A 24,031-nucleotide genomic window follows, 5' to 3' on the forward strand; every position below is an offset into this window, starting at 1 on the left:
AGGATTTTATATATTTTTAGTGCTTATATTGAGGTTTTTAAAAGTGTGTATGCATATATGTACATTTTATTATTTCCTATTTTATATTGTATATTATGTTTATCTTAATGTTGCCCTATATGTTGCTCCACTATTTTGTGAGTGACAGCAATCTCACTCCATGATAGTGCTAAATCTGCAGCTAACCACAGGATGTGATATCATACCATGTTTGTATTGTGCTAGGAACGCGTCCATTAAGGTTTCTGCCTTAATCGTCGTAATTTCATTGCTTTTTGCAGCTTGAGTTGAAGATTTTTAATAATTTTCTTACATTGTAGATTGTGTGTAAGGAACCTTAATTGGACATGTTAAACCATAAGGTTTTTTGTCTATGAAATTTCATGGCTTTTTGGAAAGTGAAAATATTGATAATAAATTTATGAACTTAGAATTTCACAGCAGTTAAAAATAGTGGAAACTAAATGGGCCAAGTGGTTCTTCTTAATCCTTAATAAACAAGAATGTTTACATTGCTCTACTATATTAGCCTCTACCACCTCTGTTAGATGCCTATCCCATCTGTCCCCTACTGTTTTGATAAAGTAATTTTTTCTCAGATTTCCTCTAAACCTAGTACCATCTATTTCCAGTGCATGTCTTTTTTTCACATATCCCCAACTGCCCACCAGCTTTGTAACCACATGCACACTTCACCGCCGATTGCACCAGCTTTTATCTCATGTTACCTCCTGTGTACCAGTGTCTCTCACTTGACACCCTATTCTCACCAGCTCTATTTTCACTTGTCACCACCTTTGCACCAACGAATCTTTCAAATGTCAGTCCCTGCGCACCAGCTTTTGTTACATGTCACACATGTATGTATGTGCAGGCAGGCAGTGATGAGATGAAGAATGTATGTTCTGGCAGCCATTGATGCAGAATGTATGTTCTGGCAGACAGTGGTAGGGTCTGTCTGTCTCTTGTGGCAGACAGTGGTGGGGTACAGAATATATGTATCTATATGTTCTGGCAGGAAGTGATGGGGTGCAGAATGTATATTCTTGCAGGAAGCAATGTGGTGCAGTATATATGTAAGTATGTTTTGGCAGGCAGTGATGGGGTGCAGCATGTACGTATGTTCGTTATGGCAGGCTGTGATAGGGTACAGTTTGTATGTCGTGACATACAGTGGTGGGGTGCAGTTTGCATGTATGTTCTGGCAGTCAGTGGCGGCGTGCAGTATGTATACATGTATGTTCTGGCAGTCAGTGGCGGCGTGCAGTATGTATACATGTATGTTCTGGCAGTCAGTGACGGCGTGCAGTATGTATACATGTATGTTCTGACAGTCAGTGACGGCGTGCAGTATGTATACATGTATGTTCTGGCAGTCAGTGACGGCGTGCAGTATGTATACATGTATGTTCTGGCAGTCAGTGACGGCGTGCAGTATGTATGCATGTATGTTCTGGCAGTCAGTGACGGCGTGCAGTATGTATACATGTATGTTCTGGCAGTCAGTGACGGAGTGCAGTATGTATACATGTATGTTCTGGCAGTCAGTGGCGGCGTGCAGTATGTATGCATGCATGCATGTTCTGGCAGTCAACAAAACTATAACTTTCTCAAAATTTTAAACCCTCAAAGGCACTCCTCGGTCATAATAGCTTTCTTATAAAGCAAACCCCACCCTTTTAAACCTCCTGTACACTGAGTTACGCTCTCCCAAAAAAAACAGAAAAACTGTGACTTTTGCAAAGCAGGAAGTGGAAATAAACATTGAGATTTTGAAGTTTAGATTATTCCTAAAGTGTAATTTTTCATTCTTTTTTCTGAAATTTGTCATGTGGCACCTGTGGACAGTTCTCCATTTGCATGCCAAATTTCAGATTAATAGCTTTAATTCGTTTTAAAATGTAGACCCTCAAACACCATGCCCCCCCTCTCACAGATTTATAATGCTGGAATGTCGTTTATCAAATGCAACCTTAATATAAGGGTAGGACTGTGCCCTTATAACACACACACACACACACACACACACACACACACAGTGGTCGACGGAGAAGTGGCGGTATGGTATACCACTGTATAAATCCGTACTTTAACCGCAGTGTATATATCTTTTTGAACATTTAATAAGCAATAGTGGCGTCTTTGGCACTAGTGCAATAGCTCATATAGTAGATGGATATTTAGATCTACATCATTTATAATGTAGTGTATTTGTTCACTGGGAGTTTTATGACATGTAGCAGAAGAGGAATCTATCCATTCTAAGGGAGAATGACCATGAACAGATACCCTGGCAACCATTAAAAGCATCCTGTTGTGAAGGAGGGAAAGGAAGGAACATGGTGCTGCCAAATGCTATTCAAAAGTATTATAAAATTAATAATGTGATGTATGCAAAGTAATTAAATCAAGTGATTTGAGAGCTGGTATCCCCTTTTACATTGTTGTTCATATTTGGCACCCTTAACAAGTATTGGCTTCAGTGATGTCAAAATTACTCTATTGCTTTATACTCAAAAAATGAATTTCAGATGGAAAATGTTACAATGCTATATTGTTTCATTTATAAAATGCACCTTTGGGGCCTGAGTCATTAAGGAGAGCAAATTATAAAAAAGGAGTAACATTGCACCTTGGCAAAACCATGTTGCATTGGAAGGGAGGTAAAATTAAAATGTGGGGACAGATTTATAGCTGGGATAGGGCATGTCCTAGATCAACTTTAAATTTCAGTGTACAAATAAAGCTATTAAGTATTTGTCCGCTAAAAAAAAACCATTATTTTTTATGTGCAAAATAATAAACTAATTTGCACCCCTTGCATTGTAGCTTGGTTTGTCCAGGGTTAAATGTACTCCTTTTTTTGACTTGCTCTCCTTAATGACTCAAGGTCGTTCGTGTCTAATCCCCAATTTTAGATGAGCATAATTATTGAGACAGTTGGCTGCCAACAATTTGTTAGTGGTCAGGTGTTTCCTATTGTATAGAAAGTATGTGCATAAAACAATTCAGAATAAGTAGCATTGGATTTAGTAATTGCTGTTCCCATAAGTGTCTTTTTCTTGAGCAAATATACAGTAGGCATAAACCAACTTGATGACTATAGATCCAGAAAGCAGGATGACAAAATAAACATTTATTAAAATAGCAGAAAATAGACTTAACAAAATCAACTGGAATATCTTGAAAAAGAAAGAAACCCATTGTGCAACAGCCAATCAGCAACACACGGGTTGGTCAAGAAAATCAACTGCATTTGATGACTGAAAAGTTATCAGATTTGTGAATAAAATGTTTAAAACATCTGTTGATGAAATCGCCAACAGCTTCCACACTAGCATCTCAATACACTTTAACACCAGAATTAAATAGATTACACTGCAAAAATGCAAACCTTTCATCAGCACCAACAATACAAACTCTGATTACACTTTTCTAAAATGGGCAGATAACTGAGCAAAAAATTAACTCTTAAGCCCTCATACTCCAGGGGTCAGCTATGACAGATAAATCTCAAAATACAGTCCTGTGTCGCTCCTTGTCTTAGGAGTGCCAATGCCTAGAAAATTTGGCCCAGGGTCAACAATACAAAGAAAGGTGCACCATTAGAATGAAAAATGAATATATAACTAATACAAAATGGTCAGCATTAATAGTGCGTGGTACTTATTGTTTGTTACGTCTTGCAGCGGTGCCGAGCTGCCACGACTGCGTCCCGGCTGTCACCATGACAACCGGGACATCACCTCCTCTTCTGTCCCAGTCGTCAACTAGGCAATGGCTGGGACGCTCTCTGCACAGCACCGCATTTCGGCAGTAGGGAGCAGCCGGGCGTGTGTGGAGGTATAATTAATTAATTATTAATACTACTGGGGCTGATTCTGTCTCCTGTGCCCCTGTTCTCCTATTGGCCAAACTGAGTATTTAAAGCAGGCAGGGATTAGCCTCCCTGCCAGTTATAGCGTCCTGTGCTGCAGAACTTGCTGACCAGCTTTCCTGTTCCTGTGTTCATCCTGTTATTCCTGATTTGATTGCGCATTGTGACTTTTGGCTTTTCCCTTTGCCTGTATCTTGGCTTTCCACGTTTGCTACCTGCCCTGACCTTTTGGCCTGTTTATCGGTATCCCTGTTCGCTACGGACCCACAACCTTTGGCCTTCTACTGATATCTACCTCCAGTATTCTGGTTTTCTCTACCTTGGGAAACTGTTAGTTTGTGATAAGCTTCTACTACTATAGAGCTAAGTCCTGGGGGCATCCAAGTACCTCTGAACAAACCAGTTCTACAGGAAAGACGGCTGATATAGGTGAACATCTCTACCAGTTAGGTTGTAGAAGCTTATCTAAACAGCCATTAGCCATAACATTGTTATAAATAAAAAGAAATTTATTAAAACGTCAAATGTCAAAAACAATACATAATATACATCAATATCAATAATAATAATACAAAGACTCAGATGGTTATAATTTCAACAAAATGCATGTAACAATAATCCAGATATCACGGGTCACGCAATTGAAAAGCAGGTTTTATATATATATATATATATATATATATATATATATATATATATATATATTAGATAGTATAAGATATAGGTTCTTCAAAGCCGCAGTCTCAAACAAATGCACAGGACCAGGCCTCGTATATAGCGCTGTATAAAGTTTACTCCTAAACCAAAATTGCAAACTTGACTTTGTTGTACCAATACTTATGGAGGACACTGTATATTGTAGTTGCCACTTGTCCAAAAACAATATTTATTTTTAAGGTGTGTTTGACTAGGTTCTGAGCACCTCCTTCTTATCATTGTATGACTCCTGTTTTCTTTATTTAGTAATATTTGCTGGCCCATCTGTATATACATAGAATGAAATATAGGAGGAAACATGTCCATGTAAAGCAAATTTCAACTATTCGCAATAGCAACTACAAATGACTGATGGCAGTGTACCATCAATGCTGGCAACTGAACTTTCTTTTTCACTTCAAATCAATTAGGACTAAGAGACCTCACCCGTATGTAGCCTTTATTAGGCTCTCACTCTTACCAGGCTTTGCAGAAGCAAAACAGGAATTGTGTTTCTCTGCTGGTGCTTCAAGTGTCTTATTTGTCTGTTTATTGACTTTGGCTTCATCTATCACAATTCTACATCTCCAACCCATCGACTTTTGCTCTGTTCTCAACGACCATTTTCTCAGGACTAAGTTGTGGTGTAGCTCTGATAACTAACTGAGATAAGTGTTTCGCTACTGCGAGCTACCAGCACAGTGACAATCTGTCTCTCAAAAAAGGATAAACCAACAAAGGAATTTATAGGGTGTCTTCCTTGAGGACTAAAGTGATTGATCTAGACCAGATGGACTGGGCTAGTAAGATCATTTCCTTTAATGGCAGCAGGAGGGGTACACATTACCAATTAATTTGTTAGATTTCATCAATGGGTCAAATTTACACTAGATATACCAGAATTTCTAAAGATACACCAGAAGGCTGTTGAGAGCATTTGAAAGCTGGAGAAATCTATGACAGTAAGCCCTCTGTACATAACTATTTTAGTCATTTAAGCACATCATCTTTATGCAGTTGACCCAGGTTCTACTGTATACTGATACCCCTTTCATGCACCCACATAAAGAAGTGACAACAACTCAGGGAGGTTATTATTATCCCGTAGAAAAGTATATAAATCTAGACCTTCAATAAGTACATGTTTTATGTTCCTTTATTCTGAATGCTGGATGTGCAAAAGTATTATGGCAGCTAGTTAACTAAGTCTCATGCTCTGATATCTGCAGTGAATCCTAGTAATTTCCGCATGCTACCATTTGCTACTCTCCAATTGTGTGGCTATAAAATATTTGTGGATATATAGAAAGAACTATCTTCCCCATGAGTGTTTGTTTTTTTTTTTTAAATGGATAAGGTTCATCTAGCCCATCCACTCCCACCCACAAAAATTAATAACTGATGTCATCACCATCATCAGTTGTTTATATGGCGCCACTAATTGGAAAAACCTTTTGGGAAAATTAGAGGTAAAAGTAGTAGATTATTTTAAAGACTTTTGGCAGTGGTATAATTTTAGGCAAGTGGAATCATTGACTATTAAATTATCCCACAACAAGTTAAGAATAATCACATATTTTATAAAACCCTTATGCTAATTGTCATGCACATAATATCATAATATAAATCTTAATTAGAACTGATTCTGACTGGAATTAGTTAAATTTGTTAGCTAGGAAAATATTAGTGCAGCATGCTTATTCAAGTTATACTATATGTCTCTTTTAATACACTAGAAGTAAAGAATATACCATGTGTTTCTTAATTTGCTATGAATGCATAGAATATAAATAGAAGGTATGTATGAATTGCTAAAATGTAAGGGAGAGAGTGAGTGTTATAGTGGAAGAGAATTTTATAGCAGTCAGAGGATAGGTATTTGTGAGATGCGTGTATAATAAAATGTGACTGTGTAAAAAAAAAAGAGGATTCAGAGACAAGCATCGGTTGCATATGTCTGCTACACATTAATATATAAATCAATAAAAACAACATAAGTAATAGATGTCTCAGTTGGACACTTCATTAGTAGATTCAACAACTGCTTTCCTGGCTTGCCTTCTGTGTCTTCTCTGGATGCATGTCTACTATGAACCTCTCTTTCTAGTGCCTCTTACTCATCCTCCTCTACATGGCCAGTAAAGAGTACAAGGATTGGAAAAGCAGGGTGAGGACTGCTAGGCTAACTTAAAATATAATTATAGAAGGAAAATAAACAGTAAATCACCAAGTTGGCAAAACTTATATTTTAAAATCAATGTCTACAATAACTAGTGTAGGAATGACCAAATTAGTGACTCCAGTCTTCTTAACAAGTTTCTGTGTTATTTTATCACAACAAAACTGTAGCAAAATCATCAAATATTCCATGGCTTCCGGTCACTAGCTAAGCCTACCAGCCCTAGCTATCATCTGGCTTCTATTCAGCGTCAGAAGCCTCGCCCACCAGATCCCACTTTTATTCACAATAAATACACCACAGCAATCACACCCATGTCGTGGCCCTGTGAGTAAAATCCTTCCTTAAGCTTAAATCCCCCCATGTACCTTTCCCTGGTGGATGGGTCCTGTTCTGGTTATTGGACCATGGTGAATTACTCCCGTTTGCATTCTAGATATAGCCAGAATAAAAAACTTATAATGAAAAAAAAAATCCTAGCTAAGGCTTTAAGCAGTTTGACAAATGATTTCATTAGAACCTTGAATTCCTACTAACCTTACAGTGTTTGCTGGCTTTCCATATGGATAATCGTCACTACAGTCTGTTTATTATGCAAAGACTAGCCTGACGTCTAAAACTGACTTTCTGTCAATCCCTGCACTGACTACATGTAGACTTCAGGATTCAGGTCCGTGAAATTGCATAAATCCAAGAGTCTGAGACTATTTCAGCTGATATGGTGTTTAGTGAATCAAGTACAGAAAGTAGAAAATTGCTTACCAAGACCCATCTTTCAGATAATTTAGTGCCGCTTAATATAATAAATGAAGGTTTATACAATTGGTAATACTACTATATAATAGTCAAGTATAAGTGAACTGCCTCAGTGTGAAACTCTCCAAGTGCAAAGATATACTCTGTCACTAAATATAATACTGCTCACAGATTCCAAATTAGAATACTGCATTTTCATTGTGGATTCCTCTAAAACCTTATAGAACCTTATAAATAATGTTTAAAAACTATAACACTAAATTGAGCCCTGTACCATCCTTTCTTCATATCTTTATTCTTATCCTGAGGTAAAAATTACCTGGAAAATATCTTCACAATATATTTTTTTACATCATCCAAAAATATGACGATCATGTAAGACTGATATTATCCAAAACCCATACATATGTATTATTTCTTGACAGTTTTATGCACACAGGCAGTTCATTTTCATGTATGTATTCCTTTTTAGCTTTATAAAGACACATGCGTTTTACTGTCCAGATGTTTTTTTCCCTGATTTGTTTCTCCATATGTGACAGAATTGTTTCAGCACAGGGGTAAAATTTGCACATCAGACTAAGCTTTTGTTTGCACTTGATAAGGAATCTACAATCTGAAAATGCTTGAAAGTCAAAGGCAGTTTGATTCAAGATTAGAATTATCTGTGTTGAATGCTGCATGTTCTAGTTTAAATGATTAGATCCTCTAATTCTAAACCAACCTATGTAATATTTGAATGTTATAGGACAATAAATAATTTTATTTAGGTTGTGTACTATTTCATATAGAGTGACTTTGTTCTCCAAATAGACACCAGTTTATTGGTTATTATTGACTGACAGACATATGATTGCAAGTGCAGTAGGTGTTCCTTATTTAAAAAAATATATACCTAAAAATACATATTGATCAGTATTATACATTACCTGTCACTTTCCCACTAAATCAATTCTTATATTTTGTTGCTTCCAGGTTAGGTCTGTGAATTAGTCTCAGGATCAGTGGGTTAATTTCTCGCTTATTAATGTATTTTTGTATCTATTAAGTAGGTTATTTTTAATAAAATATATTGGTTTAGTACTTCTACAAAAAAATTAAATAAAAAAGAACATGAAAAAAAGCATGATATTATCTCATGTTTTGTGCCCCAACCAGTAATTTACAATAGCAGTGACAATAGTGGAGTTTTTTCTAGTGGGATTTAACCCATTACCTGTGTCCTGCTTTTCAGGTCTATATAGCTCCATGGACAGTTGGATGATTGTTCCCAATATCAAGCAGAATCATTACACTGTGCATGGGCTTCAGAGTGGAACACGTTACATATTCCTGGTCAAAGCAATTAACCAGGCTGGGAGCAGACATAGTGATCCAGCAAGACTCAAGACTAATAGTGAGTATATGATGACATTGTTTGCTAAATCCTTAATAAGCAATGGTAGTTTATATTTTAGTGCACAGATTCATATCTGCATTTTTATATGTGTCAGCCAGATTATTAACATCGCAACATAGTTTGTCACCTAGGGCCCAAATGGTAACATTTGTTGACTCCACCCCAGTCATCACCTTATTGCTAAAATCCTGGCCCCAACTGCCATTTTGAACTGCTGAATAAACAATTATAATTTTTAGAGTAGATTGAACAATACTGTTCTCATTTGCCTTACTTTTATTTGTATGCAAAAAAAAATTGCATGCTACTGTATTTTTATGAAATGCCATCTCTCATCCATTGTAACTTGGATCAAACTTAAACTGAACCAATAAGAGCAATTTACATTATGCTAAAGCATACTTTTTATATTCTTTCTCGTTTACAGCAATAAGAGCATTAGGGAACACTAAGAATAGATATTTACCCCGGCTATTTCTTTCCAACCCCTCTTGTCCAAGCCCCCATTTGCTGTTTTGATTAAAGACACCTATTAACTCTTTAAATTATATATAATAAATATTATTAATTTAGTGATGCACTACATTTAGACTTTCAGAAAGTTGGATTTATAGATATTATACTAGTCATTGTGCTGAGATAGGTGGCAATTTAAAAGGCACTTGTTTCTACCATTACACAAACTACCAGTAATACTTGTAACCAACTAGTGTACCCTGTTAAAGAGAAATAATGTCTCTTGAATCATTATATGTAGAAGAAAAATTGAAACCAATGGTTTAGTTTTTTAAGTTGCATTTGACAAGAGTCGTGAGTACCATTTTGTTATCATTTTGTCATCTATTGTTCATCCATGTGTACGGAAGGAGCAGAGTACACTGGCAGAACTGAGCAGTGATGTGAGGATTGTGTTGTCAAATGTATCTCTTTGTGACAGTGGAGTTCAGGGGTACAATTTTTTTTAATGTAAATTACTGCATTTTGCTGCTCTTCAAAACCTGCTGCCTGAGTCAGGAGCCTCAGTTTTCTCCCCTACAAAAGGAACATCCTTTAAAATAAATTTAGCACATTTCAACTTTTTTAATTTTTTTTGACCTATGAAGAACTGGTTTTACCAAACTCCATCTCTCTTAAATTATTAATAATTAAAAATGTATTTCTAAAAAATGTATAAGATGATCAACTGATAATTTATTTCAGTATAAAGGGGAGCCCACTTTCTAGTTTTTGGAAAAAATGAATAAAGAAGAAAATATGTAAATATAAGGTTATCAGACTTTGAAACACAAACCCGGGAGCATAAATTATATTGACTATTGTGCATATTATGTTGGAAATTTATTTAGACCATGCTGCTTTAAAACTAGTAAGATTTACCTACCTCTTGCACTGCTGCAATTTCTGTTCTGTTATCACAATCTCAGGGTGATAACTGAAGACAATCATTGAACCAGTGTTTTATTCTTTGAATGTTTGGATTATCTCTTTGAATTTTTTTTTTAAGATTAGTATCTACTTATAATTTATTTATTTTTCATTAGTGGAAAGGCCAAAGGGTCTATTTATCAAGCGATGCAAAGCCTAAACTGTGACAATAACTGAGCTGTTTCCACCGGAGAAAGGCTCTGACACCACTTTACACAATTTATCAAAGGGTTTTCGCCAGAGAAATCTGTTAACCCAGTCACCGCCTGTGACTGGATCACTAATAGATAACTTATGGTATAAATTCATTTAAAGGAAATAGCGCAGGGCTCTTATTTATATAATTGCAAATTTAATTATTTTTGATAGTGTGTGTATTTTGGTGAAGGAAATATCTTCATTTCTGAGACCAGGGGAGGAAATTTGTTTTTTGTTTTAACTTTGCTAGAGGAATAGAATTATTTCTGAGGTATATACCTGATGCAAATAAGCCTTTGTTGAGGAAGTCTTTTCCTGTATTTTGGTAGGGAAATGACTTGTTTGTTGTTTTGTAACTTTTATTTGGAAATGTGTATTCTGCAACTGTCTGAAGAAAGGACCCATGTTAATCTCATGTTAATTAGACCTTTTGATGTGTGAGGGTCCAGCACCTGAAGGCACAGGAAGGTTTAATTAGGCTTGCAAGATTTCCTGTGTATAGTCGCCATGGTGTCTGTGATCCGCTTTGCGACTGGGTGACCGCTTTCATAATTGCTTCCTCTTGCAAAGGATTGTTTAACAGTCAGTTGTTGTACACTACTAGCAGTCTTTTTCTTGGTCTGCTTCTGGGATGAAGATTCACCCCCAACAGCAGCAGCAGCAGTGGGACTAACGCTCAAGAATTCTTCTGAGGAATCCAGGATAGTGGAGGAGTCATTTAGCCTTAGCAACTTGGATGCAGGACTAACTCTGATCGCTACTGAGGATATTGATGAGGACGGTGTTGTGAGTGTAGATTGCAGGTGTCTGGATCTAGCTGAGAGAAGGGACCTAGCTGATGCTGGACTGCTTGTTGTTAGTTTTTTAGCATAAGTTTCCGATTTTCCCAACAGCTTGCCATGAACTCGCTTCAAGTGGTGTAACATGGATGAGGTTCCTAGATGATTAAGGTCCCTAGCTCTACTGACTGTGGCTTCACAAACGCTACAAATGGCTAGGCAACTGTTGTCAGGATTTGGGTTAAAATAATTCCACACATAAGAGGTGGATTTTTTGGTCTTATGCCCAGGCATGACAATGGCCTTCTTCTTGTCACGTTCAAGAACTGCTTCCACTGGTCATCCTCATTAGCGGCCTCGTCGGCTACACAAATATCCCCCTCATGCTGTTGCAATTCCAAAGTGGCATCCTCAATTTGTGTATCACCGGCTACACTTGGGCTGTTCATGCACACATCTGCAGAAATGCTGAAAGGGGCCTTCTTTATGGGTACACTAGCAAAATGGTCAGGATTACACATAGCACTTGTGGATAGACTCTCTTCAGAGATTTGGGTCATTTCTGAATCTGAACATACATTTTCCTCTAATGCCTTACTGTTTTCTTCCAGATCAGCTTTTACACGTAAAAGTATTTGGATACCACTTTTGGAGTCTGAGTCCGAATGACAAGGTCTTGCTTGCTCATGACTGACCTTACAAGAAAATGCCTCAGTGACAGTTGCAGAATTTGCACTCATGGAGAAAGGCGAAGGCCTCATTCTTTCCTTGACACTGCGTGTGTACAATTGCATGTTGGCAATTTTATTTTTTTTCTGCTGATAACTTTGCTTGGATTACAGGTCTTTTTTTTCTGAACCAAGGTGTTTTTTTACATTTTTGTTTCCCTAACGTAAAAACACTAGGCACTTTAACATAGGCTTTAGCAGATGATGTAGAAGGATTACTGTCATCATGACTGGTGCCAGCAGCTGCTTGGTGCTCCTCGTCTTCTGTGTACTACTGTGCATCCATTTTGATAGCACACTACAATGTGACTTCAGATTTAGAAGACCAAGCCTGCCAGCCCTATTATTTATATTCCAGCAATGACAATTGGAGCAATGGAGCTCTCCTGAATGTCCTGGAGACTTTGAAGAACACAGCTACCCCTCCTCTTTCTTTTCTAGCTATGACACTGCCCAACTGCACTAGAGAATGCCAAGAACTTTGCTACCCTTTCTGTGTCCCTCTGTGAAATGGTGCTGGATTGCCGTGGAGGGCGGTACTTATAGAGTCCAAAACTCGCAAGATCCAACGATGTAACAATGACGTTTTGCCTCGTTTTCAATTCCGAGGACGTTCAAAAATACCATGCCGGCTAGACTCGGTACTCAGATCTACTAAGTTTGGGTGTGTTCGGGTCTCGGGGAACCGAGCCTGAGCATCTCTAATAATAAAACATGTCTGTTACAAAACTATTCTGTGTATTGTGGCAAAGAGAAGGGTAGGCTGTCATATTTCAAAAGGAGTTAAATTCATTGATGACATATGCGTGACAAAGTAAAGGTATAGTGTACTATTTAACACACTATTTTGAGGTGGTTTGGATGCATTTTTTTTCCACAGCTTACAGTAGCTGACAGGGTGTTTCTGCATAGAGACTGATCATACATTGCACCCGATGAGACCAGTTCAGGCAGGAAGCTATTTCTATCCAGAGCTAGGGTCACCTGGTGCTATCTTGACAAGAGTATGCTGTGTATTATTGTTGATGTGTACAATATTAGCATTGTCATTCAAAAAAGAAATTGCTGTCTCTGTCATCTGCATGGTGTCAGTGTCACAAGTAGTGTAGGAAGTGGGATGTCTAAGGTCAGCCAAACCGCTGCTGATCACTCAACCAATCAGAAACCTGTATAAAAAGTGTTGGCTGTATGTAAAGATGAAGCTTGTTGTTTAAAGGCTTTAAAATAACTACTTGTTGCAGGTGAAAGTTGCCTTTACTTTAGTTAACATGGTCAAAAAAGGATTAAAATTTGCAGATGGGTGTGCCTTAATCTCAGTCCAAGCAGAAAGATTTAGAAAACCTCTACTGGAGTTTGCAGGTGGGAAATAAAGTTGAAACAGTGCTTGCTCTCTGCAAAAGCCTGTTAGTACATGGAGCAGATTATGTGGCCAGGAAAGAGTTTCATTGAATGGTGAACTTTTTTTTTTTAAATTTAAAGAAGAAAACTACTGGCTTGAAAAATATAAATAAATGTGTAACTTAAAGCAACAATGAGATAAAAGGCCATGAATCTGTTTTTGAATCATTGAAAGGAGAATTGTATGAGGAAGGAGAAAATTAAGTGAAAGATCTTAAAGACTCTGCACAAGAAATTATACTTAATCTATTTAAGGTTTTGTTTTCCACTGAAGCCCTACTTCTTTAATCATACCAGTAAGTGACACTTATGGCAATGACTGTGGCTGTTTCCCCGCCAGCAGGAGCAGTTGACCCATTCATTCATATCTGCACCCCTCTCCCTCACCATCCTTTTGAATGGAGTTACCTGCATTTAGTGTTATCAGGTATAGCAGTAACATTTTAAATGTGTTGGTACATGGAGAGCAATGAACATTGTATTCTGTATTTACAGTGATTTTTCCCTTACACCACTAAAATTAAAGAAATCAGTTGGCTTTAAGAACTCATTTACATGTTGTGTTTAAAAACATGTTTCCCATATTGCATTATGGCACTTTTTCAAACAACAGTCAATCATAATGAAAAATAACAGAAAGGAACATATTAACAGCAAATTTAATCAATGGCTTTGTGCTGCAATAGGCATTGTGTGGACAGGAAGTGGGTTTGTTAGAAGGCAGGGCTGTGACTGCACTAACCAGCTACACAGTAACACCAAAGGGACATTTAAAGGGGCCACCCAGCTATTGTTGATCTGCACCAACAAACTGCACTTGCACAGTTGCTGATAGGCAGTTGTGAACTGAGCAAATGGAAACCCCCCAGTGCACGCCTGGTACAGGCCACATACAATGAACATAACTTAAGACCAACAGAGTGAAGAGTTTACAGGGGAGTCATATACAAAACACAAGTGCACATTTTAAGAAATGGGATAGCCACATATTAATGTAAACCAACAGGGTTATAAAGTTGTCAGCTGCATAGAAACACTAGAGATGTTGTTTCATACTGGTTTTCTTTTTGTTTGCTAATTCTTCATTCCCCATTCTGTCAAAACTGTGATGTATTGGATTTTGGCCAGTGCAGCATGAGTATGCAGTGTGAACATCTACTACTTTAGGTCACATTTGTTCACATTGGCTCATGGTCTTTGTACACTCTGAAAAAGAGTCTCTGGAATTTCCAAGAAATGTTGCTTTTTAAAATTTAAAATATATCCCCTTTTTTATATTACCAATCCTGGTTAAGATATTCAACATCATTCTCTATTGTCAGAAAAATTAAGCCAGAGGGAACTGACAACAAGACACTTATTACTTACCTTGTCCAAGTGAGAGAGGCAGCAGACTTTCTATTAAAACCTAATTTTCTGTCTTTGGTATGAGGAAACTGGTTTTCACAATGACTTCTGAATGTAATGTTATCTTGTAATGTGAAAACGACTGTGCCCTTGTAGGATCTTATGAGTCATTGCATACGTGCATTTTCTTTACGAGGCTTGGCTGCTGTCTTAGTCTTTCAAATAACTGCCTTTAAAAGCTCAGACACTCATTACAATTTAGTCAGATGTCTGGCTAGGCAAATATAATGTAGTACCATTTAGCAATAAAGCTCATTTCTTTGGTTTAAAATGTATTTATTTTCCTGTAGAAAATGTATTAGGTTTGCAATATGTTTTGTATTAAGTAAATGTTAAATAGGGTACAGAATAGAATTACATTCAGACTATTTACACAGAAAATAAATTGTTCATAGCATACATATTGTGCCTCAAGTAACACTGTTACTAGAAGTCTTTCTGAATCCCATCCAAAATGCTTCCTATAGCTTCTCTAATTGCTACTGTCAAAGAGACACTCATATGATGCATGTGGTTACAGGGCTTACTTTCAAGACTCTATGTCATTGTCGGCCCCACTATACAAAATGAGCATAACATACCAAAGATACGGTGGCATAGAGGGCCCATCACAGCTATGTGGTCCAGAACTTCTCATACCTCTCAAGCTTCCCAATTGTGGTGAGACAATCTTTATTCTGGGGGACTGTGCTGTTGTCTTGACAGCCAGGTTGTCTTTGAATTGGCTAGCAGGAAAGTTGAGAGGTATGTCCCATTCAAAAAATACCACAACAATGCAAAGGTGTTTTCTGGGATAGAGGGCTGGGACAGCTTAGAACTTCAGAAGCTCCATAGCAACATAACCACACTCCCTAGTGGTGCAGCTATGCCCCTTCCCCATAATGTGGTCTAATAACTGGAATTTTGAAAGGTATGATTTCATGTGATGCTACAAGTTGGTTGTATACTGTTATGAAAAAAATAATTATTAGAACCAAATTAGCTTTTTACTTAATGTGTAGTAAACTAATGTACATTTGATATTTTATAACATGGCTTTTAAATATCCCCAACCTTTGTATTGTAATTTCTATTGCATATATTCAGCATATTTTAAGAGAAATTTGTTGCCCCTGAATTCTTCTGACACACATAGTCTGGCACTTTGTCACATAAATGTGTTGTGACAAACTGATTGGAAACCACTGATGTACAGTTAGCACAATTTTATTGTTCACTTTCTCTTCGTGAGGGTTTACTTGTATTTCTGTCTGACACAAGAACAGAAGCATGTTTCATAGTTTCTAAATATTAAGCCGCTAACCTGTCAATAGGGAATGGACTTGCTAGACTGGGGGGAAGTTTCCATGATTAAAACCTACTACAGGCCAGGGAGAGACCGCTCTGGCTGGTGAATTCAGGTTATATTATAGCTCATTTACTAACATGTTACAGTGTTTGCACTAAACCAAACTACAGCAACTAACCATACATTTGCTTTCATTATCTAATTAACATGATGCAGATAAAAGCTAATTGCTGATTAGTTCCATTTTACATACAGAGATATTGTATAATGTAGGTGGACAAACTTCTAAAAAATTACATTTATTTGTCTTGCACACTTTTTGTATCCCAAATTTTATTCCATTAATAGGCTCGTTAGTTTTGAAGTGAAATACAATGTTATTTAAGATTTTCTGTTTTTCGTGACTAAGGATGATTTGTGTGTAATGCATGATGTGTTGTTTATTTAAAGTGCAAGTAAACCCTCTAAGTAAAATAATCACAAAATATGTGTGGGCAAATAATAAATTGAAATAAAGAACATTTTTCCAAGTTACCTGATCAGACTGTCCACCCAAGCAACTGCGACTAGCTCCAGATTCTATAGTACTGCAGAATTTGACCCACCTAATGATGAAAGTCAAACTCCTGTGTTGACCATACAGATGCCTGTGATATTTACTGCATAACTGTCCTTGGCATATTTGATTTATTTATAAAACACACAACATCCCTATCCTAATTGCATCCAAACCCTTTCCACATAGACACACACTGTTTGGAATGTTCTGTTTATATGCTGTGTGCATACAAATGTCAACCAGCATGTAGCTCATGGTGCCCAGCAGAACTCTCAGAACCAGAACTGACATCACGAGGGACTCAGCGGGCATTACAAGGTGTTGGAAGATATTCGGTTTAATACATGACGTTTATGATCATGTGGCAAGAAGGCAGAGTGTTAAGGTTCTTTAAAGCTAATATTGAAAGTGTAAAAACTACAAAATACCATTTTTAAATAATGGTTTAATAAACAAAAACTGGAATGTGTTTTGCTCCAATATACTGTAGATGATGCACTATTTCTGATAGGGAATTTGTTGACATTTCGTGGATGCAATGGTGTATAGAAGAGTTAAGAGACACACTGTAGTTTGTGCAGAGGAATGTATTATGGCAACTGAATGGGAAACACTGAGAACAAATCCGGAGAGAATGCGAGGATAGCCCAAACATGCTTACAGCTTCTGCTGATTTGACTGACATGGAAGTCAATTAAAGACAGTACAGAAAAATAAGAAAATATTTAAAAGGGTGTATCTGCAAATTGACTCTGATTAGAAGAATGATGTCAATTGGAATGTGTACTATTTTAGAATTGTCTATTAAAGTTTTATATTAAAAAACAATTTTTGAGTGTCAGGCACGACTTGGTAAATAGAAAAGCTTTTATACTACTGTGCTAAATAAAATGTAAATAAATAAACATAAATTAATAAAATGCTTTTACTTTACTGTATATTTCCAGCATAACAATTATATTATTCCTTTGACAGCTATCATTTCAGGAAAGAGGAACTTTTCTATCTTGCATAATCTTGGATAGTGTAGAAGCGTTAGTTTTAGTGAATGGCTTGAAATTTCCAAGACAAATAATAGATTTTAAAACAGGACATACCCAAAGATGATGCAGCAAACATATCCAGCATTGTCTACGTGTTATAGAATATATTGTTGCTATTTGTATTGGAATGGTTAGCAAAGTAACAATGGAATGCCACATTAAGCCTGAGCAGTGCATTCAATCTCAAAGATTCATAAATTAAGATATCACAGTCAGTGTTGGACTGGGGCATGAAGGGCCCACCGGGGGACTACAACACTAGGAGCCCACCAGAGGGGGTGTGGTCAGTCATCATAGAGGCGGGACCAGACACTAGAGGGGAAGTGGTCAATCCAAGAAGGACAGCTAGCACCTTAGTGTAGTATATAAAAAATGCAGTGTGTGTATAAAGAATACACAGTGTTGACCTGCCCCTTAGTTTGGGCAGAACAGTCACCAAAAATCAGGATTGTCCCACTAGATCAGGGTTGGCTAACCTGTGACCCTCCAGGTGTTGTGAAACTACAAGCCCCAGCATGCTTTGCCAATATATGGCAGCTTATTGCTGTAAGGGTATGCTGGGACTTGTAGTTTCACAACATCTGGAGTACCACAGGTTAGCCAAGCCTGCACTAGACTCAGAACATTTGACAAACTGTCCTACCTGTTGTTGTCACTTTTACCACCTGTGGCTGCTGGTTGTCTGGATCCTGCAATGTTGAGGGCTCTATTTGGAAAAAATAAAGGGGACATTTAGAAACGCCAACCATCCCTGCCATTAAATCAACAGCACCCACATTTAATAATTAGGCCTCTCTCCAGCCTCAACATTAAAGTAATAGTGCTCACATGTGATAAATAAACCTATTACCCTCCCTCCAAACAGCCCCAGCAATAAATTAATAGCATTTAAGTTTAAAACATCCATTTCCCACGACCATTCATAGCATTAAATAATTAATATTCACATTTAATAGATAGCCCTCCTCCCCACACTCTGCCACACAGTAGTGCCCCAATATTATGCCACACAGTAATGCCCCAATATTATGCCACACAGTAGTGCCCCAATATTATGCCACACAGTAATGCCCCAATATTATGCCACACAGTTATGCCCCAATTTTATGCCACACAGTAGTGCCCCAATATTATGCCACATAGTAGTGCCCCAATATTATGCCACACAGTAATGCCCCAATATTATGCCACACAGTAGTGCCCCAATATTATGCCACACAGTAATGCCCCAATATTATGCCACACAGTAGTGCCCCAATATTATGCCACACAGTAATGCCCCAATATTATGCCACACAGTAGTGCCCCAATGGTATGCCACACAGTAGTGCCACAATATTATGCCACACAGTAATGCCCCAATATTATGCCACACAGTAGTGCTCCAATGGTATGCCACACAGTAATGCCCCAATATTATGCCACACAGTAGTGCCCCATTGGTATGCCACACAGTAGTGCCCCAATATTATGCCACGCAGTAATGCCCCAATATTATGCCACACAGTAGTGCCCCAATGGTATGCCACACAGTAATGCCCCAATATTATGCCACACAGTAGTGCCTCAATGGTATGCCACACAGTAGTGCCCCAATATTATGCCACACAGTAGTGCCCCAATATTAGGCCACACAGTAGTGCCCCAATATTAAGCCACACAGTAGTGCCCCAATATTATGCCACACAGTAATGCCCCAATATTATGCCACACAGTAGTGCCCCAATGGTATGCCACGCAAGTGTCCCCAATTCACACACACACATTATATATGGGACTTCTCTGCCGTTTTGCGTTTTAATAAAAACAAAAACCAGGCTGTCTAGCAATGAGTGTCTTACCTGTGAGATACTCCGGCATGCTGCTCCTCTGGGCGGCCGCGACAGGCAAACAACTCCTCCTTCCCTGCTGAAGTGTAAAACACACTACCGCGCAGGTGCAGAGTCCAGACACAGCTCTCTGCACCTGCGCGGTAGTGTGTTTGTTACACTGCCGCCGCAGACGTCCATGACCATCAATTAGGTGCTCCCTGCAAGCTCCGCCCCAACGTCGGAGGGGGCGGGGCTTAATCGCGCCCGGGCCTACCGGTGTATAGCCCGGCTGGCCGGCAGGCCAGTCCGAGGCTGATCACAGTATATGTGTAGTGATCCTCAATTGGTGCACTGTTTATTAAATTATATTGTGGTTTCAGTAACATTTTCTATTTTACCAATTTAAAACTAATACAGAACTATATAAAATATATCAATGGTTATAACAAAAAATGCCCTCCAACAAATAAAGGCCTGTATGAATTTAATAAATAACATTTACTTAGGTAAATGACAATTTTAAGGCTGATTTTGTAAAGTTTAGGGAAAAACCATATTTTGCATGTTCCTATCAATTTAAGTCAATGTTTGGCACATTAATATGTATACTTGTTACTTCTAACTCTAGGTCAGCCATTTAAACTTGACCCCAAATTTGCGCACAAAAAGCTAAAGATATCCAATGATGGAATGCAGATGGAAAAAGAAGACAGCTCCCTGAAGAAGAGTCATACGCCTGAGCGGTTCAGTGGAACAGGGTGCTATGGGGCAACAGGAAATATCTTTGTTGACAGTGGATGCCATTACTGGGAAGTAGCAGTAGGCAATTCTACCTGGTGAGTAAATCAAAAAAGTATCATGGGTCCAGAGTACAGCAGTGTTAAATTTGTAATACCCAACATAATAACAGGAAATGAAGAAAAGTGACCTAAGGACTGTACGGAGTACAAGCTACATATTCATTGATACATAGGGGTCTATTTAAGAAGCCGGCAAAAGGCTCTATCACTGCTTTTTGTTACGTAAAAAAGGGTTAACTTCTGAGAAATCTGAAGATTTCTCCGGCATTAACCTAATTATCAAAGCTTACAACTGTCCTCATAGACATCTAAGTGGACAGCAGCATTTGTTAATTTACTTCACTTTTTGCAACAAAGTAATGTCATCTCAGGATCAGGACAGCACATACGCACAGCACTTCTCCATTCATCAGTAGCATTAGGCTGCCTGTGAAGAAAGAAAATACTTTGTGGAGGAAGGGGTTCAACTCCGGGGCTCCCTGAGCAGGCTGGGCATAGTAAATTGCAGCAGTGCTTCTTTATGTACTACTGCAATTTGCTTTGGTACATATTGAGCGCTACCTCGCTGGGATCATAAATAGACTTGATAATTAGTAGGTTTGAAAAAAGACACTGGTCCATCATGTTCAGCCTTTCACAAATTGTATCCTTGTTTCTTCCGTGGCGCGACCTGTGAGGAGATAAGATGGGGAGGGGGGGGGGAGAGAGAGAACAGGCGAGACAGTATACACGATAGCGGCCGGCCCGTTGGCTCTTCTGGAGTGGGAAATGTTTATAGCTCCTCTTGCAGTATTTGTTTATAGCTCCTTTGCCTTGTTTATAGCTCTAGTGCCGTGTATACTGTGGTGATTCTAGGGGTTCTCAGAGTAGAATCTCTTGGGGATGAGGCGGGCAAGGGGATTAAATTGCCCTGTTCGAAGCTTTTGGTTTAAGCTTATGCAGTATCTGCTAATTGGTATATATGCTTGCTTTTTCTATATAGATATAATGATGTGTATGGCTATAGGGTGACGGTGCAAGCTTTAGACACTTTAAAGTATAAATTTGGTTGGGTTCACTTTAAGGGATACGGTGTAGGGATTTGATAATTGTGGTGTGGGTTATGTGGGTTTTATGGGCTGTCTCTTAAGGAGAATTGTGAATGGATACCTGTGGGGAGTTTAGGGATAGATATTGGAGTGAAGTGTGGTGTATGGGCTTTACAAGTGCAGGTGGGTGGATCTTTACAGGATGTTACAGCTTTATTTGTTTTTGCTCTAAAAAGGGCAGTTAGTGTATATTCCTTGGTACTTTACCGTGAGTGGGCTGGTTGGCTGATGATATGGGTGTTAAACCGTAGCGTTGGACGAGCGGTCGGGGTGGCTGCGGCCCAGCGGCTTCCTTCCTGTGTCCTTGGAACGCAATATGTGTTCCAAAAGCCTCACTTCCGGTTTTTAGGTTTGGAACGCACAGGCGCCTGTGCGTTCCACTGCAGAGCTGGGTTCTAAGCTCGTGCTGTTCTTTATTTGGTGTGATTTGCCTTTCTTCGGGGAGATTGATGCTTTGTGGAGCTTTTCCGAGTGTAGACAGGTCTGGTGATATGTTTAAACCCAACGCGTTTCGTCCGGGCCTGTGCATTCCAAACCTAAAAACCGTAAGTGAGGCTTTTGGAACGCATATTGCGTTCCAAGGACACAGGAAGGAAGCCGCTGGGCCGCAGCCACCCCGACCGCTCGTCCAACGCTACGGTTTAACACCCATATCATCAGCCAACCAGCCCACTCACGGTAAAGTACCAAGGAATATACACTAACTGCCCTTTTTAGAGCAAAAAGCAAATATAGCTGTAACATCCTGTAAAGATCCACCCACCTGCACTTGTAAAGCCCATACACCACACTTCACTCCAATATCTATCCCTAAACTCCCCACAGGTATCCATTCACAATTCTCCTTAAGAGACAGCCCATAAAACCCACATAACCCACACCACAATTATCAAATCCCTACACCGTATCCCTTAAAGGGAACCCAACCAAATTTATACTTTAAAGTGTCTAAAGCTTGCACCGTCACCCTATAGCCATACACATCATTATATCTATATAGAAAAAGCAAGCATATATACCAATTAGCAGATACTGCATAAGCTTAAACCAAAAGCTTCGAACAGGGCAATTTAATCCCCTTGCCCGCCTCATCCCCAAGAGTTTCTACTCTGAGAACCTCTAGAATCACCACAGTATACACGGCACTAGAGCTATAAATAAGGCAAAGGAGCTATAAACAAATACTGCAAGAGGAGCTATAAACATTTCCCACTCCAGAAGAGCCACCGGGCCGGCCGCTATCGTGTATACTGTCTCGCCTGTTCTCTCTCTCTCTCCCCCCCCCCTCCCCATCTTATCTCCTCACAGGTCGCGCCACGGAAGAAACAAGGAAACAACCAACAAAAACCAGAACTGGAACATCCGGAACATCCGTCAAGGCAGCACCTACCTTCATAACAACAAAACAAAGCGCAGACGTCCCAGGTAAGCCCTCCCAAAAGGGTCCTTACCACCCATTTTACAAATTGTAGTTGTTCATAGATACATAGAGCTAGGTTGAAATATGGCACAGGATCAAGTTCAACCATTCATAAACTCTAATTTCATTGAACCATAGGATAATGAAACAAAACCCAAAGTGTGACAGTTGATAATTAGCATCACAGAGCTGCAGGAAATTTCCCTCCTGACTCGAAAATCACACTTTGATAAACTTCTTGGACCCGTTGAATGTCATCTAATCATTTTAGAAAAAGATACCATCTCTTGTAAGAAAGGCATCCAATACATTTTTAAAAGTGAATTTGTCATAGCCACATTACATGATTAAAAATTCCACCATTGAAGCATTCTTTAGTAAATAACCCCTGTATATGTTAATATATTCCCTTGTCTTCTGTATGGTCCTTGGTTTTTAAACAATTTAGAGAGATCACTGCATTGCCCTAATATATTTCTACATATTAATTATGTGTTTTGTTTCCCAAAGGAAACAAACCCAGTTGTTCTAAACGCTCTGTATAATTTAACCATTCCATTCCTTTTATTAATGAGGTTGCCCATCTCTGAACCCTGAGGTGCTCAAAAGTGTACCCCATATTCAAGAAAACTAGTGACTTGTACGATTGTATTACATGCTTGGATGTTGAGAATGTATCTCCATTTTTATACATCACATGATTTTATTCACCTTTGCAGCTACCCCATGGCAGTTTGTGCTGTCACGGCTCAGTTTACCATTTTGTTTAAATAATTTTGCAGCAAGTTGCTATCTGGTTTTGTGGTAATAAGCCTACATAGCTTAGTGTCATCAGTAAATATGTACACCTTACATTTTAGGCAATCTAAAATGTAATTTAAAAATCAATTAAAAAAGACAAGGCCCAATACTTATGCCTGTTCTTAATGTTCCATTTGTAACAACTCACTTGTTGTCTATCATCTTTTGTACCAGAATGTCATTGTGGAAGAGTATTGAATGCTTTCGCAAAATCAAAAAATATATCACATTAACTGCACTTTCAAAATTCAGTTTGAAATTTACCTCCGCATAAAAAACTACTCATAATTGTTAGGCATAAGTGATGCTTAATGAAACCACACTGACACTGTATTATGAAATTATTTTCCACAATACATTTCAGAATTGCATGCCTCAC

General features: G+C 38.4%; 1 protein-coding gene across 3 annotated transcripts in view; it reads left to right on the forward strand.

The window, feature by feature from the left end:
* Positions 1-24,031, forward strand: part of MID2 (midline 2) — a 250,305-nt gene that overhangs the window by 215,344 nt on the left and 10,930 nt on the right. For all 3 annotated transcript variants that reach the window (XM_075184561.1, XM_075184562.1, XM_075184563.1), the window contains 2 exons: positions 8,743-8,904; positions 20,172-20,379. In XM_075184561.1, the coding sequence (XP_075040662.1) occupies positions 8,743-8,904; positions 20,172-20,379 (370 nt within the window). The remainder of the gene's footprint in view (positions 1-8,742; positions 8,905-20,171; positions 20,380-24,031) is intronic.

This window comes from Mixophyes fleayi, chromosome 9, assembly GCF_038048845.1.
Source record: "Mixophyes fleayi isolate aMixFle1 chromosome 9, aMixFle1.hap1, whole genome shotgun sequence".
Lineage (NCBI taxonomy): Eukaryota > Metazoa > Chordata > Amphibia > Anura > Limnodynastidae > Mixophyes > Mixophyes fleayi.